Source organism: Pteropus vampyrus, unplaced genomic scaffold (genome assembly GCF_000151845.1).
Source record: "Pteropus vampyrus isolate Shadow unplaced genomic scaffold, Pvam_2.0 Scaffold64, whole genome shotgun sequence".
NCBI classification, from domain to species: domain Eukaryota; kingdom Metazoa; phylum Chordata; class Mammalia; order Chiroptera; family Pteropodidae; genus Pteropus; species Pteropus vampyrus.
This window is the reverse complement of record NW_011888845.1, coordinates 5802690-5820608: the sequence shown is the minus strand read 5'-3', so window position 1 is coordinate 5820608 and position 17919 is coordinate 5802690. Positions and strand designations below refer to the sequence as shown.

Below are 17919 nucleotides of genomic sequence, written 5' to 3'. Positions count from 1 at the left end.
TATATACTCTTAAAAATTACCGAGGGACTTCCAAGAGCTTTTGTTTATATGGATTAGTTGTATTTAACCTGTTAGAAATTAAACCTAAGAATAACAAAAAAATTTATAACAAAATTCATTTTATCACAAATATTTATTATGAAAAATACATTTTCCCAACAAAATTTAATGAAGTGACGTCGTTTTAAATTTTTGCAAATTTCTTCAATGTCTGTCTTAATAGAAGATGGCTTAATTCTCATGTCTGCTTCTGCATTTGATCGGTTGCTATATATTGGTTTGGTTGAAGATGAAGAAAATTTGGCCTTATAAATACATAACTGCAAAATAATTGAAGATCTTCTGAAAAGTCTTGGGGACCCCTCAGGGGATCCTCTGGCCACACTTTTGAGAATTGCTTAGGCCTGGAATGTTTCTTGGAGGGTCTTGAGTCCTGAAGTAGACCAGCTATTTCAGGGGCAAGAGAGTGTAGGTGGTTAATGATGAAGCTCCAGTGCGGAGCCAGCAGATTTCTTGGGCAAGGGTCTTAACTATTCCACCCTCCTCTACCATTCTTGAGCACACACTCAATTGATGAAAAGTATCTGGAGGAGCAGATATGACCATCGATTTTACCTTAACTATGAAGATTTAGTGCTTATTATAACAGAGAAAAGCGACCATCTATTTGCCTTTCCCCTTTGGGCTCCCAGTAAAGTGAAAGGAGAAACCTGCGGGCGGTGCCGCGTTCTCAGAAGATTGGGAATGGTGCGGAAGAGCGCTGAAGCGAGGCTGCCCCGAGGCCCACGGAGGCGCGGCGCGGGGGTTGGGTGTGGGGGGGTGGGGAATGGTGGGGAGGACACAATGCGCAGGCGCGACGGCGGCGCAGGCCGCGGCCCCGGAACGGTAAACAGTGGGGTCACGTGACGCAGGCCCGCTTCTACCCCCGCGCCGCCGCCGCACGCCGATGGCTGTAGGGTCTCGCGCCGCCGCACGGTCCCCACGAGGCGAGCGACCCTCGGGCCTTGGGCGGCGGCGGCTGCAACGAGGAAAAGAAGGGCGGCGCAGAAACTAGGACAGTGTAGTCAGCAGCAGCCGTTCGGCCCCGTGAGGAAAAGAGGCTGTGGCAGCGACGCCGACGTCCTGCGCGTACCCCCTCTCCGCGGTACCCACCGGGCCCCCTCCTCCTCCTCCTCCTCCTCCTCCTCGGCGGCGGCGGCGGCGGCGGCGGCAGCAGCGGCCACCATCTTCCTCTTGCTGCCAGTGGTAGCGCTCGTCTGGCGGAGCTGGGTGAGTTGCGGCTCTGGCCGCGGCCAGGGAGACGGGCAATTTTCCCCTCCCCCATCCCTTTCCACACACACGGCGCCTCGGCGGGCCTCCCCGCCCCTCCCGTGGCGGACACTCCGCGCCGTTCTCCCGCGCGGCGGCGAAATCTCCTTTCTAGTCTCTTGCGCAACGTCCCCGGCCTGTCCGGGCCGCGCCTCTGCCGCCCGGGACCGTTTGGACTGTGGGCTGGGGAGGGAGCCACGGCGGCGAGGTCGCCAGCCGGAGGGTCAGGACCGCGGCCTCCCCGTCCTGCTCCCGGGCCCTCGGGGGTGAGTGTGCCCCACCACCGCCGCCGCCGCCGCGCGGGCGCGCAGGCTGGGAGGCATGGCGGGCGCTTCCTGGAGGGCCCGGCCCGCAGGCCCCCGGCCCGGCCCTTCGGGCGTCTTGCCTCCCAGGGAGCTTTGGCATCGAGCTTTGGGGCCTTGGGTCCTGGAAGCCGGGATTGGCCGTCACTGAGAGGTTGAGTCTGGTTCCCGCTTTTGGAGAGGGGGAGTTGGTGCTCCATCCATCCTTCTCCTACCGCGCGCTTTTGTGCTCGGGACCCAAACTGTCGACGCCTTTTGCTTAGTTTGAAAGGAGGCTAGAATCTGGCCTTCTGATAATACGTGTAATTTACTGAACCACTTGTCGATACGTGCGTGTTAATGGTGCTAAATAACCGATCACCTGACACAGAGAGGGGGCGGGGAGGAGGGAGAAAGGGAGAGAATGAATGTTGGTACCGCGCACAGTCCAGTGTCCATTCTTCCCCCAAAGCAATGTATTGGCAGTTCCAATGGCCCTTTCCCATTCTGTGGTTTTTAAATGCCATTTCCTAGAGACTTGTGATTCGAGGTAATTTGAGTGTGTGATTTTGGGTGCTATTCAGGAACGATTCTCAGAATTCGATCATAGATAGTCATTAATATAAGTGGCAACAACGCTTTAATATCTACCTGGACCTAATCTTCCATTACGTAAAGAAATAATTTAAAATGAAACATAGGTAATCTAGCTTTGCCTAGAGAACTTTGCCACCTTATTTTAAGCTAAAAGGAAAGATACAGTAAACTAAGAGAGTACTTAAGTAGTACATTGTTCTGTTTATTTACTATTTGGAGATCGAACTTGTCTTCATTTTCCAAACTGATTGTTCGAGGTCTTCCAAAACTACTACGCCTCACTCATTCATTTACCATTTTTTGATTCTTTGATTGTGAAAATGTTTGATTCTTTTGATTTTTTTGATTGTGAAAAATGTTTGTAGGTGGGTTTTTGTGGTAAGAAAGAGATAGAAGCCAAAGAACTGGGAAATCTTTACATCATTCTTTTATTTTTGAATTTATAGTTTCATTCCAGAGCACAAAAGGTGTGTAACGATAATTACTTAAAATAGTAATTTGAAACATTCATTGCCACGTAGATCTTTTCTTTATTATTTTTTCTCCCCATTTGTTCTGTTTACTGGCCATATGTTATGATAATGCATTTTTTCCCTCCACCACAGTCATCATAATCATCACTGTTACTGTTTTTAAGTACTCCATTTCCCCTTGATAGTAACAGAATTTAAGGGAGACTGTGCTATCCTTGCTCTGATTAAGCCACACACAGTTCAGTCGATTCCTTTGCAACAGAAAGACTTCTGTTCAACTGAAGGGGGCCGCTTTTTAAGTGTGCGGAATTCCAACCTTAGATTTTAAGCTTTATCTGATAGCTGTTCTGGTGATTTGTCAAAAGAGTAACAAATGAGTTAGTGATGGGACCAGTTGGTGATTTGTCAAAAGAGTAACAAATGAGTTAGTGATGGGACCAGTTTTCCCATTCTTTGCATGCTTTATAGGTCCAATTATTGAAGAGCATGAGAATGTAATTTCTTGTACTACTTTTGCATCCTTTGGGAGGATAGTGAACTTCATTACCTATCACGCTGAATGAGTTATGCCTTCCATGCCGTTGAGATAGACCTCAGGTAACTTTATCTCGCTGATTCTGTGATATCACTCACCTGTTGCGTATTCAGAGACGTCAAATCTAAGAGAAATGGTCTGTGTAAATGTAGGTGAAAAATAGCTTTGGTCAAATGCAAATTTTAAGATAGAAAAATTGAAAGGAAATTGTTTTTATGTTACTCATTTAGAATCATTACTAAAATTTAATTTGTATTTAGTATTGGAATCAGGAAAGGTAGCTAATCCTTGACTTATGTAATAGCTTATTAATAAAACTATTAAAGTTGGAAGGCAACAAGTGACAATATGGATTAATGCAAAATTATCTTTAAGAGTTCAGATTTTTAAGTAGGATGGATTATACTTGAAAAACTACTGGATTTCATTAACCAGTCACCATTAAAAAAATTTAAAAAAGAAAAGGAAAAAGCTGGTGAATGTAAATTATGCAGAGTTTTGTTGGGGGATAGGGGGAGGACTAAATATAGATAATGGTTATCTTCCTTGACGTGATAATATAGTGTTTGTGTTTTTGGTACATTTTGCTTTCTTAAATACGCACTTTTTTTTTTTCTTTAGCAAGATTTCTCAAATTCTTTTTACATAATTTTTGTCTGGAGATAAGATCTTTTCTATTTATTTATATGAGATAGAGTTTTATTTATTGGCATCTTAGGTTTGGGGATAACTCATAACTACTTCACTATACAGTGTCAGGGAGTTCAAGGTTCCTGGAGTGCTGATTTCTTAATATTTTCATTCATCTGCATTTCAAGAATTCTATCTGACATGTGGCTGCTGGATTTCTTTCTTTGGGCACTGCTTCTCTCATTTCTTCTTGGAGCACCCTCAGAATCCTGGAGTATCTTTTCAAAAGTGAAGATATCTTTTTTAACTACAAAAACGGCTTGGCAAATTGTTACACATTTATGATACTGTTCCATTTTTGATAATAGTAAAAAAAAATATTCTTTAATTGTTGCCCTTTGATTACAGAGGGAAAAATATTGAGAGTATTGATTTCATTCAAAATATTTGAGACCCAGGAACATAATCTAGGAAGAGAAACAAGATTCAAAGACTGGGATGTTAAATCATTGTATTAGACTTAAAAGTGGAGGATATTTCAAGAGCTACAAAAGGCATTGGTGAGAAATTGCTGAATGTGTAGACTGGACAGTTACTGCCATGCATTATGTATTTAATTTAGATCATTTAATGGTCAGGGATTTAAATTTTTATGATCATTTGTACAATGAAGAGGGAATGAAGAGAAATAGTTAAGTAAAAACTTCAAAATATTATCCAGAAGTTTTAATCTCTTGGCACATTCTAACTTTAGTTTTAAATGGCATAGTAGATTGTACAGAAAGGCTAAATTTAATAGTTTTAATTCATTTATAATTTGTGTGAGCTGGCCACATGAAAAGTTTGTAGCTGATAATTTCTAAAATAATGTTTACATACATTGAGGATGGCCATTTTTTATGTGTAGGGAGTGGCTAAGTGGGTATTTCCTAATTTATTTTGAAAGAAGGGTATGCCACTTTGTTTCCAGTGTTTTTAAAAGATTAATGGTATATTAAGAATATAAAAATTAATATGTGTTATGCAAGTAGAGTGCATAAAGAAAGTATAGTAGTATAAAAGTACACTCAGTAATCAGTGCCTGGGTTCTGATTTGGGTATACTGGGTATATGACCTTAGGCACATTAAATAATAGTCTGGGAGTTGGTTTGCTCATTCGTAAAGTAGAAATAATAATTGCACCTACCTCACAGGGTTGTTGTGAGGAACTAATGAGATAATGCACACAATACACTTACTATAGGGCCTGGCATATAGTACATGCTAAATACATGTTAGCTTGGGCTGTTACTTACTACCTAGGCCACAGTTTTAATGATGAGCTACTTCCACTATTTCTGTGGTTGGTCTAAACTGCTAATGCTTCTCATAATGGCAATAGGATATAGTTATAAACTTTGAAGTTAACTTTTTCTTACTGTTGTTGGCTAGTATAATTCTGCTTTTGCCATTTTCAACTTGTACTTTACAGTTCTTTTTCTAGGTTCTTAGGTCTGCTTTGGTCTTAGTAATACCAACACCTTGGATTCTTATATATGTTCTTTTTACTTGATAAATTCAGAAAAGAAGTTATGATTTTTGCTTTTTCTTATGAAGTCTTGTCAATAGGTTCTAAACAATGAAACTGGACCAGAATTTAAAATGGGTGTGTAGAGCAGGTAATTAGGTTGCATTGCTTTGTAGACTTGTGTCATAACTACATGGCTTTACTATTTAGTGATTTTCCTTGACTCTATCTTGGAAGGATAACCTATTATTCATCTTAAATATTGTCATATCATGGTTAAGAACTTGACCTTTTCGTCAGAGTGGATTTGAGTCCGAGCTCTGTCACTTATTTATTTAGTAATACTGGGTTGCTAAGCTTCGGCCACATTCTCATAAATTGACAGTAGTACCTGCTTAATTGTGTGGTTGTGAAGATTAAATGACATTAAGCATTTAAGTTTAGCACAGTGCCTGGCATGTAATAAACATTCATTGAATTTAACTTTATAAAGACATAATATAGGGTAGTGGTAAGTGCACTGACTCTTGAATGAAATTTCTGTGTTCACATTTCATCTTCACCACTTATTATATCAAGTAATTCAATCTCTGATCCTAATTTCATTTTTTCATATTATTGGGGCTATAGCATTGTTGCAAGGATTACATTAATAAATATAGAGCAGAGTTTCTTAATTTCAGCACTATTTTTTGTCTGGATAATTCTTTGTTATGGAGCTTCCTTAGTGCATTGAGGTATATTTACTAGATGTCAGTAGCATGCCCTCTAATTGTGATGATGAAAAATGTCTCCATACATGGCCAAATGCGTTCTGGAGGGGCATAATCACTTCTGACTGAAAACTACTGTTATAAAGCGTGTAGAATAGTGAGCGGCATGAAATTAGAGAACATTAAGTTTTACGTTTTATCATCATTGGTAGTGGTGGTACTTTTACTACCACCACCACCACCACCGCCGCAGCCGCCGCCGCCGCCACCACCATTGCCACCACTACTACTACTACTACAACTACGACTACTACTACTACTACTATTACTACTACCTGTTATAAATTTGTTCCTTGTAAGCATGCCTGATTAATTGATGGCTAAATTTTAAACTATGATGTAGGAGCTGGAAGCCACCAAATTGTTGTTCCATTCCCAGGGCTTTTGCATTTAGATCTTTGCCTGGGTTGCTCTTCCTCATTTATACATGGATCACTTCATTTCAAGTTACAGCTTACATGTTGCCCTATTAGCAAGGCTTTCATTTTCCATCATGCACAGAATGCCCTCCTCATCTCCCCATCATTATCACTGTTTAGTTTTTCTTAATTTTATAATCTCCTAATACATATTTGTCCACTCCCCCAAATCCCCGCCCCCCCACAAGAATATAGACTATATGAGACAGTTTAATCATAGGATAACCTAATAGGGCCTTTAACAGCTTTAGTGATTTAGTTTTAGGCTTAAATGTACTATTTTGAAGGAAATAATATTATAAAATACAGTTTTATTTTGAAGATGTTTTGAAAAGTTGAGCTGCTCAATTTAAATGTACTCTTAATTTAAAAGAGATCTTTATAGAAGTGTAATTTTTTCGTTGTTGGTGCTTTCTAAATCTTATCTTTTTGCATTCTTGCCTACATGAAACTGTATGCTAGTTTTATCAGTGTAAACTAAATTTGGCTGCAGTATAATTTTCTGAGGGTTCAGATGAAACAAACATTTTAAAGTGGGAATTATCTTCAGACTCAGATTAAATTTTATTCAGAATGTTAGTACTAATACCTGCTTTTAATTGTACTCTGAGTATATCTAAATGGTCCATTAGGATCAAACTTTGCCATTAATAATTAGCACATGCTGTTCCCTCCAGACTTTTAGGATCCAGCTTACTCCATCAACTGTTTAGCCTTTCTTGGCCTCATGATTTTCACCTTCCTCTGTGATACTATCTGCAGCCCTTCAGTATGACACTTTCTTATTTTATTGTGATGTTTACATGTTGTATTTGTTGACATGTCTGTACTCTGTTTTGGATTGCGAGTTCCTCGAGTTTGAGACTGGTTTGTTTCACTGGTCCCAATGATAATACTTTATGGTAGATGCTTAATAAATATATGAATAAATGAGTAATTTTGAATTAAGCAGATTATCTGATTTTCTGACTTAGCTGGATACATTCTATTGTTTGTAAGTATGAAATGTGACTTGTGAACCCAGAAATAATTTCCAATTTTAGCATATATGTACTCCTAGTTTATTAGTATTGATTTAATTGGAGAGATACATGTCATTAGCTAGTTAAAATACACCCTAGATAAATTTTTGTTTTGCTTTTTAAATTTATAACTTCAAGTGTAAGGAAGCATTTAAGCAAAATTTCAATGTAAGAAATAGGAATTTGTTTAAATCGAGCAGAGATTCTGAATCAACTCAATTTTTCTTCTTAATTAAATCTGATTAGCTTTTTCTGTTTTCATTACTAGTTATCTCAGATCATTGTATTTTATATTAGGGTTCATTTTTAAAAAAATACTTTATTTTGGAATAGTTTTAGGTTTATAGAAAAGTTACATAGTACAGAGTTCCTATATATCCTTTATCCACTTTCGCTGATTGTTTATTCAGATGTAATGCTAGTGCCTTTATCAGAACTAAAGATTAACATTGGTACATTACTATTAACTAAATTTCAGACTTTATTCTGATTTCACCAGTTTTCCGACTACTGTCTTTTTTCTATTCTGTGATCATCCAATCCAGGAGATCATATTAATTAGTTTGTTCATGTTAAGTTAGTATCTCTACAGTTGGCTAACGTTTGTTTTTCAATTTAGCATGGAGAGTTTTTATTTTTGATACTGAGCACTTGATATCTGAAACTGATTTTTTAAAATAAATTACTTTATGCCTCCTTTAAATGTTACTTTTATGATAGTCTTGTGGATTGGCTGTATACTATCATTTTGGTATTCTTTTGGAATTACCCCCAGAGCCAGTTGGAACTGCTTATGAAAAATCAGTCTTACTAATTTATAACAGTTTCACAAAATACTAGTCTTGCAATGCGTCCCATAGAAAATGTCTTCTTTGCACTCATAGGTTTGAGTTGCTTTATACTCTATTCCGTCTTGGAAGATTCCCAGTCTCATTGGTCTATTAAAGGTATTTCTTCACACAGTCATAGTTGCTTAATGTTTGTTGAATAAATTAAAGGTATTATCAAAGAAATGTAACTTTGTTATATCAGTCTTTCTCGACATTTGACCATGGAAGCCTTTTATCTGATGTGCTTTTTTAAAATCTAGTCAATTTTTTGCTCCATAGTTCAGTGTATAAAGGTTCTGAGTTATGGCCATGGGCTGTGGATCCTTGAAACCTGTGTTTGAATCTTGGCTCTGTTTTGTGACTTTGGGAAAGACATTTAAATTATTTAAATGCATTTTGTTCTTAAAACAATTGTAATAATAGAGTCCACTATTGAGAATAAATGAATTGTAGATAAAATGTTTAACAGCATATAATATATGCTTAGTAAATTGTAGAGTGTCTTTAAATTTCCTCTTTCTTCATTTTTATAGAGGAGAGAATTCAAGGACAATTGGAGGAAATTTAGGTAGATTTGAGGCTAATATAATAAACCTTGGAATTTTGCTTAATTAGTGGAATTTTTTAGCTAACCGAATATTATTAGATTTGTTTTTGTTGACTTCCCCCAAAATACTTTGCTTCAGTTTTCTCTGAAACTAATATTGAAAATAATTCAACTTTTTATAATTGAGGCTCCTCTAGAGTACAAGATGGCCTTGGTAAGCGATATGTAGTATGTAGGTACAGTGCAAATATGAGACTAGCTTGATATCTGTATTGCCCACATAAATTACTAAAATAAATTTAAATCTCTGATACATTGTTTTTTGTCATTTATCTCATTTTATCTTAAAAGCACCCCCCCATGTGTGTATGTGCAAATCTATGCCTGTGTGTGTGTGTATGTGTGTGTGTGGTTTTTTGAGTAGATATATTAGGTTTTAGTTAATAGTTTCTTTCCATTTTTCCCCCCACCGCACAAAAAACTTTCTTTATTATCTTTATTTAAAGGCTTTGTAAATAAAACAAAGCTATTTTACAGTTTTAATAAGTATGAGACAATAAATGATTTGACTTTAGGTCTTTTATATGGACTTACTGTAAAAGCAGTATCTGATTCTTAATTTATGAAGAGATGATGGTTAAAAACATGGGTGTTTATGGTTTAAGCCTTGTATATCTTTGAAATGTGTCAAATTAATGGACTATATATACATAGTTCCCCCCCCTCCCTGAAAATAGTGAATTGAGTAAACATTTAATAGGATTTCTGGTAAAATGATATTCTACATGCATGATGAAGAAACATCATTTAGTAAAGGTTCGTTCTACATGTCCAAATGTATATTCGAAAACAATGAGGATTTTTTTTAAACAATCAGAAATACCTAAGTATGTTCTTAGACTCAGAACTATTAAAATAATTTGGTTTTAGGTGATTATCAATTGGTAGCTTTATTTCTTATGGTATTTTTTTTGTCTTTCTATAGGGCTGAAAGACACACAGAAGTCTTCATGGATATAGTTGATACATTTAATCATTTAATTCCTACTGAACACTTAGATGATGCCCTATTTCTAGGATCCAACCTGGAGAATGAAGTCTGTGAGGATTTTAGTACAAGTCAAAATGTCTTAGAGGACTCGCTGAAGAACATGCTCAGCGATAAGGATCCTATGCTAGGATCTGCAAGTAACCAGTTCTGTTTGCCTGTTTTGGATAGCAATGATCCCAATTTCCAGATGCCTTGTTCAACAGGTAATTCTTACTTTTTTTTTTTTTTTTTTTAGTCTGCTATTTAAAATAAAAAGAATTTTTAGCAGCATCTTTTTTTTCTTTTTTTTTGACGAGGGTAGTGAATTTAGGGTTCTTTCCTTTGAATTTAGAGCTATTCTAGGCTTTAGAATTAGAATTTAAAATAAATTTTCTTCTAAGGAGTGTGGAATTATCTTCAAGGATATTATGGATATAGAGAGGGCAACCACATATCATCCTAAGTGGGACACTTTTTGAGAATTACAAGGGGTGCTGTTAATAATTTCATTATGGCAACAGGTATAAATTGGGACTCTCCGTAGCAAGTAGCGATTGCTTAGCAAATTGGGACATGATGGCACCCTAGACCTGCTAGAATCAAGGGGAACAGCTGAATTGACCTTTCTTGGTGCCTCTTGCAGCCCTTCAGATTTAGCATATTGCGTGCTTCCATTTCAGATCTTTTGGTATTTTTATATGTAACTGACCAGGGGAAGAACTTTAGACTTGTGCTGTCCAACATAGTAACTACTAGCCACATGTAACTATTAATCACTCGAAATAAATCTGATCCTAATTGAGATGTGTTGTAAAATACATATTAGATTTTAAGGGCTCAATCTATAAAAAACAAAGTAAAATAGTGCATCGAAATTTTTTTTAATGTTGATTACATGTTGAGGTGATATTTTTGGTTAAATAAAACATATATCAAATTAATTTCACCTCTTTTTACTTTTTTTTTTAAAAAGTGCCTACTTGAGAATTTAAAATTACATATGTGGCTTGCATTATATTTCTTGTAGCATTGCTCTAGGATCTGTAGTTGAAGTCAATGAAAGATCGAGGAAAGTAACTTTCTGTAGGGCTAAACTAATTCTTAATAAGAAATTATTTCAGGGATATATTAATATATGGAAAAAATATCTAGATTTTCTTTTATAATGTGAAGAAAATATTACAACAAACTTTGTAGCAATTAATTGATTCTAAGCTAAAATTAGATAAAGGAAAATCAGCTTCATATGGAGAAGTTAGGCTTTCTCTCACAGTCCCTAGAGTAGTTCACAGATTTAGGTGGTGTTGGTCTGTTTTTCAATGACTCTATACTTCTGCAGTACAGTTTTTCAGTATATTTTTTGTTTTCTTTTAACATTTTCTATTTAATATTTTAATATAATAACACTTAAGGTTTGGATTAGGTGGCTTGCTATTCATCCCTAAATTTGTCAGGTTGCTCTGCCTGTAGACCTCAATACTGGCTACTAGGAATCGTTTAATATTACCAATGACTTAACTGAGTCTTTTGAATTGCTTGCTAATGGTGTATCTCTGAATTATATACATTGTGTTGTGTTATCACGTAGGTTTACATTGTTTTTGTTGTATTCTAAATGTTTTAAAGCTTTAAAAATTTTGTTTCATGTATGCATTGTTTAAGTTTTTTACTTTGGTTCCTGTGTCAGTACAGTATATTTAATAATTGTCAAGCACTTTTGACAGTGTTTGGTTGTATGCACAAAATTTCACAGTCCAAATTCAGGAAAACCATTTACTCAGTACTTAAGTGCTTGTTACTGGGAATATAGTTATCCTCAAGGATGTTATACTGGGCCTGGAATGGACAAATATAGCATCCTTTTAGACTTGTTTATTTGTAAAATTCCAGCCCTTTGGTGTAATACCGGTAATTCTCACTTGCAGTATTCTCCTCCCCACCCTGCCCTTTTTTTTTTTTTTTAATTGAGTTCTGTTGATACGAAAAAGTTTTTATTTAAGTGAAAAATGTCTTCAGTTTTGGTGAACATTTCCTTTGCTAATAAAAGTCTTTAAACATCTTTATTGAAATACTTAAACTTTTTTTGAGGTATGGTTAATACTTGTTTATGATTCTATTATTTTGTAAACTTTAACTTTTATTTAAGAATTTAAGTAGAATTTTCTATTTTTTCTTTTAAATTCGTCTGCTACAATTGTTTATCTTGGTTCTGAAGCAAAACTTTGTATTAATATATGTGTAGTATGTGTTTTAAAGGTATGTAAGGGAATATGTGAGAGAAACAAAACAGTAAAGCTCTCCTATCTAGGATTGTTTAGATTTCATTGTGCCATCAGGCAGGGGATTAATCTTGATTGCTTCAAAGTTTCTTTTGCCCTTTGGGATATTTGGTTCAATAAAAGGTCCATGTAGCAAAATGGAAAACATTAAAAAGTTTTTCTTTTAAATTTTGTTTTGGAATAATTTTTGATGTAAGAGTTGCAAAGCAGAATTTCTGTTGTAAACTATTTGCTGAAAACCCTTTGTGGACAACTTTTTATAACTTTCAGATAGTCAGAAACTACTTCAGCATTTTGCTATAAAATAAAAATGACATATTTCTTACCCAGATGTTTGTACTTGGCTCTATGTTTTTACTAACTGTCTTGACTGAAGCTTAGAAAAATGACCCTATCAGTTTTCCTCCTTCAGGCCAATGAAAGCTATAGATTATGGTTATTTTTTAACATTGGTTTTGACAGTGCTGAAATTAGCATACAAAACTGATGTCTTGTTATATAATGCTGAAACAGGTTGGTTTGCTGTAGTTGTTAAAGATCAGTTTTTTGTTGACATAGTTGAGTGGCTTGCATTGTATTTTAACTGTCTCCAGAAATCATAGAAGTAGCTTTAAAGTTTATGACAATAGGCAAAAAAAAAAAAAAAAAAAAAAGAAAGGATTACTTTTAGTGAGTGCTCTGTAAGATGCACAAAAGTTAGCATGCTAATTATTTTATTTTGAGAGATAAATAGTAGATTTCTGATCCTCTGTTTGAATGCTTTTGACTCTGTAAAGTATTTCTTTATACAATTATAGTGTTTGCATATGGTTTTTAGATTTGTCCAGTAATATTTTTTTTTAACTCCAGTAAGTGACAAAAATCATTAAGTATGGAGGAAATATTTGGTATTTTTTTCCTCCCCTCCCCTCTCCAAATGTTTGATTTTGATGATCAAACTGATTATTGGTGTTCTTAAAAAATTCTATTATCCTTAAAAATAATTATGCTTTCTCTATGTTGTAGGCTGTTGATAAGTTCAAGATAGCAAATATATTTTGTATATACTACTTGAGAAGTGTATTCATAGTCATTGAAATGATGTTTGAAAAACTGGCATTATAGTATCACGAAGAAATATTTCTCTCATTTTCAAACAGATGTGTTCCCCTTTTACACAGATAGCTATGATTCATAAATGTGAAATGCATTAATGACCCATTTCTTTAATGGTATGTTGAAAAATGATCAGTGGCTTTAATTTGATTTATTCTTTAAGACCAGGAAGACAGACACACGATAATAAGGGTATTCAGAGCAGCAGTTCATTCAGAAGTACTCGTAGGTGTACTACATTCTTCAGTTAAACTAGGATGTCCTTCCCAGGCTACATCATGGCTTATACAATGATCATTCACTGAATTAAAAAAAAAAACTCTACTGTAGCATGGTTTTTGGGGATTTAATACATCTAAAAGTCATTGAATTCTTATCCTTTTTTTGCATATTTGCTAAATGTTGACTCATATTGTGTACTTGTTTTTTCAACTGTAAAGGAAAATTTCTGTTAGAATGTATATGTAATAGTTGCTTTTTTGGTCCTGAATGACATTGATAACATGTGACATCAAGCAGTGATGTTTAGCTTGTTTAGTTTGTGCTGCTTTCCTTCTGAGCAAAGTATTGTAATACTACAAAGTTCTCAGCAGTAGTGTGATTTGGTTCCTTTATTGGCATAAAATTTTTAACTTTTAATCATAGCTCTGTAGTTTGGGGCTTTATCATTAGGGGCTGATTTCATCTGTGTAATATTGGAAAAATTATATTGTACTTACTCTGGGGAAATGATTAGTGTCCTAGTACATCACTGAGATTTGTTTAAAAAGTATTTACAAGTTTTTATGGCTTTCTACTTCTCTTTGACAACATTTCCAATTAGATAGTACATTGAACTAAGCATAGTGGACCTCTGGTTCAATAAAATTCAGTTTTCAGTTATTAATTATTGTTGTTATTTGTACTTTATTTGTGAGGGTAGCAGACTTTGTGTAAGTCAATCACATGTGGCTCCAACTGGACAAATAAATTCATTCCTTATTTGCACTGGGGCCTTCACTGTTTTTATTCTGAGTAGTAGTATTAGTTGATTTTTTTATTTTTACTGCTGTGCTTCATTGAACCTCTTGTGCCTTTGTTCTTATTTCTGAGAATTGCATTTGAACAAGAAAATACACATTTAATACATGTATTCATGTAAATGAGATGAAAATATTAAGACAGTATATATACTCTTAATTGAACATTAGAGAAAAGTAATTGATTAGCCTTTTAAGAACATACACAGTCTTTAAGACTAAAACTTCATTTCTGTAAGAGTGATAATTGATATTAAATAATCATTTTGAATTATACTTTAAGGGGTTTGGTGAAAGTGGGGTATGTTTAGAAGAGAGCAAACGGAAAAGAGGCAAACACCTCGTAGAATTAGAGATATAACCTAGTGGTAAAGAGAGAATGCTGGAACGTGGAAAGAGTTGGACATAATAGGAGGCATAGATGCTTAAAGCTTGTTACTTTGGCAAGCAATTTGACTTTTTTATGGATAACAGGAAAGAGCTAAATTCAAATATAGCAGTTAAAGGGTGGCAAAGTTTGATTGGCTAAAAGGAACTTGGAGTTCCCTAAAAATAGAATAATAGGTTCCCTGGGAATATGGGATTTACTCTTTTGCTGGACATGACCCCCTTGACTGGGATGTTTTATTGGGGATTTAAGTATCAGATAGAGGCATACTTCGTTTTGCACTTCACAGGTATTGCGTTTTTACAAACTGAAGGCAAGACCCTCCACCAGGAAAAATATTATGACTTGCTTTATTTCAATATTTGCTTTATTATGGTCTGGAACTGAACCTGCAATATCTCTGAGGTACGCCTGCGGTTGTTTCTACGAGATGACCTTTTATGGTCTGTTCAGTTATTTATTCTTTATTAAAAATTAGACTATGTTTACTTTAATCCTACATCCTATTTGCAGGCTAGGTTTATATTTCATGGCTTCTTTAAAACAAATTTGAAAGCACAGTGATAACTACATTTATGTAAGCAGCTTTTATTGCTCCTAATTCACTGTTTCCTGTCATTTTATTTTTTTATGCTTTCTCTATGTTGTAGGCTGTTGTTCACATTAGACATTTTTAATTGATTATGTCAGTTTTTCTCATTAATCATTACTATAAGTCATCCTTAATACCAAAAAACAGAATTGAACTCTCAGATAAAACAAACCCTGTAATGTAAACACTAAAATATCACTTTCTAAATTCAGAAAATCCAGAGAGAGAGATTGAGATTGAAATGGGTTTATTTTAACAAATTGATATGTATGATTGTGGAGGCTGGTAAACCCCAAATCTGCAAGGTAGGCTGGTAGAATGGAGACCCAGGGAAGAATTAATATTGCCACTTGAGTCTGAAGGCAATCTGGAGACAGGATTCCCTCTTAGCTGGGGGACTTCCATTTTTTTCTCTAAGGCCCTCAACTGATTTGATGAGGCCTGCCCACATTATGGATGATAATCTCTTCACTCAAAGTCTACTGGTTTAAATGGGAATCTCATCTAAAAAATACCTTCATAGTAACATTTAGATTGGCATTTCGCCAAATATCTGGGTACTGTAGCATAACTAAGTTGACACATAATATTAAGCATCAGAGCAAGGTAACAAACTTTAGAACATGGTAAATTATTCTTTGAATTATTGTTGTTAGTTTATTTATATTGTCATGAAACTAGTTTTAATCTCAGAATTTTTGAGAAAGTGGTTTTATGGGGAGATTGCAGGGCAGAGGCAGCTTATAGGCCCCCAGGTTTTTTTCTCTCACAGAGATTATAAATGAAGTTGATAAAATAGCTAGTATGTGTAGATGATATTGTACCAAGTAGTGTACAAAAGTACTTTGCCCACATTACCTCATTTACTTTTCACAAAAACCTAGGAGCTGTATGTAACTATTATCAGTACCATTTTACAATGGAATAAACATTTTTGAGAGTGGTTAAGTAATTTCCAAGTTCACTAAGTTAAGTCATAGTACACAGACTGGAATAGATTCTCAGTCATTCTACCTTCAAGTACATGTGCTGTTAAGATCAAGGCTCTAAACTGTGCTCCAAATTTTATTTGGCTTCATAATCAGCAAAATTAGGATAAAGACTTTTTAAAAAAAATTAAAAAAAATTTTTTTTTAAGTTCTGTATTCCTTCCAAAGAATGTGTGCATTTGTAGCAAACATTTATGAATCCCCAAACTGGCTCATGTCTGTGTTAAAAACCAAGGGATTTTAGGGAGAGATAGACATTGAGTAGTGATTTAGTCAATCATGATACTAGAAAGATGCTCTAAGGATGTGCCTTTACTAAGTTCCAACAGGTAGAAGTGAGCTATAATTTATGTAAAGCCTTCTTTATCAGGTCAAGTATTGATTCAGGATGGTATTCAATTAGATACAAGGAAAAAAATCTAATTTTCCCACTAATTTTACAGTTGAAGAAATTGAGACTTAAAAATAACCTAAAGAAATTTTGTTTAAAAAAAAATTTTTTTTTGGCTCTATTTACTTACTGAATATTTGTTTTGTATCAGGTATTGTGCTAGACAGTAGATACACAATATTGAGGAAATCAAAACTTGGTCTCTTCTTATGGAGCTTAAAATTTAGTATAGAAATAATTTTCTTCTGATTTTTCTGAGGAAACTTAATAAGACTAGTTCATTATTTAACAACATAGACATTTGGGAGAGATAGCCTGCCATGGCCTTGTGTGTCCCTGAACTTTGATGGGTATGCCAAGAATGCAAGGTCCTGGCTACTCTTTAACTGGGCCATTCGTTAGGATTGTGTTTGTAGCATGTGAATTTGAAGAATAAATGAGGTAACATTTGCTCCTTCATGTCTACCTCTTACCCCAGAGAAAGCATGCTTGCTTTTACTGTTCACTTATAAAAGCAACAAATTTTTCCTCCACAATGTTCTTCTCTTATATCTCAATCTACTGCATGTACAGGCATCTATCTAGATCCCCCCTTCATTGCCCCTGTGGAACTTGGGGGCAGGGAGGCAAAGGGAACTGATATAACATGATCATGCTGCTTGCTCTGCCATAATGACAGAATTCGTTGTCTCTGAACCAGTAGTCTCATGTCTTCTGTCAAGACCATGAATTAGTAACAGCTAGTTGGTTTGCAAGTAGGGTAAAATCCTAGACCCTTCACAGTTCTCGACATTAACTGTGTTAAAGCTTAGACGTGATTCATGGGCACTTACCTAAGCACTTTAATTATTAAGGTAAAAAATCGTTTAAACGAAATAATTTAATTCTGAGAAGGCAGGAATTATTCTCTATATGTTGTTCATATAGGACCTAGTCCAGCACATAACTGGGAGTGGAGGGGGGGTGGAGGGGTTGGGGAAAAGACAGGAAAAAAGTAGGGGCAGGTGGTAGGACTAGAATTTAAGATAGTAAATTACTTGCTGCAGGTGAGGCACAACTTTGGCTCTTAGATTTCTAGTAGTCATTGTGGAAGAGGAAAACATTTCTGCAGCGAAAAATTAGTGTCCCTGAAGTAAAAATAAATGCAGTGCCCAAGAAAAGGAAAACTATTTTTGACATTAAAACTAGAAATTTCATCCACAGTTTTATCGTG

General features: G+C 35.6%; 1 protein-coding gene across 5 annotated transcripts in view; it reads left to right on the top strand.

Annotated features, from left to right (window-relative positions):
• Nucleotides 1-904: 904 nt before the first annotated feature.
• PHF3 (PHD finger protein 3) overlaps nucleotides 905-17919 on the top strand; it is a 69543-nt gene continuing 52528 nt past the window's right edge. The window contains exons 1-2 of one of the 5 annotated variants that reach the window (XM_011361187.2): nucleotides 905-1269; nucleotides 9909-10177. In XM_011361187.2, the coding sequence (XP_011359489.1) occupies nucleotides 9934-10177 (244 nt within the window). In that variant the 5' untranslated portion in view covers nucleotides 905-1269; nucleotides 9909-9933. Of the gene's footprint in view, nucleotides 1270-1376; nucleotides 1575-9908; nucleotides 10178-17919 lie in introns of those variants that run through there. The other 4 variants (XM_023531215.1, XM_011361188.2, XM_023531216.1 and 1 more) reach the window with 4 other exon arrangements.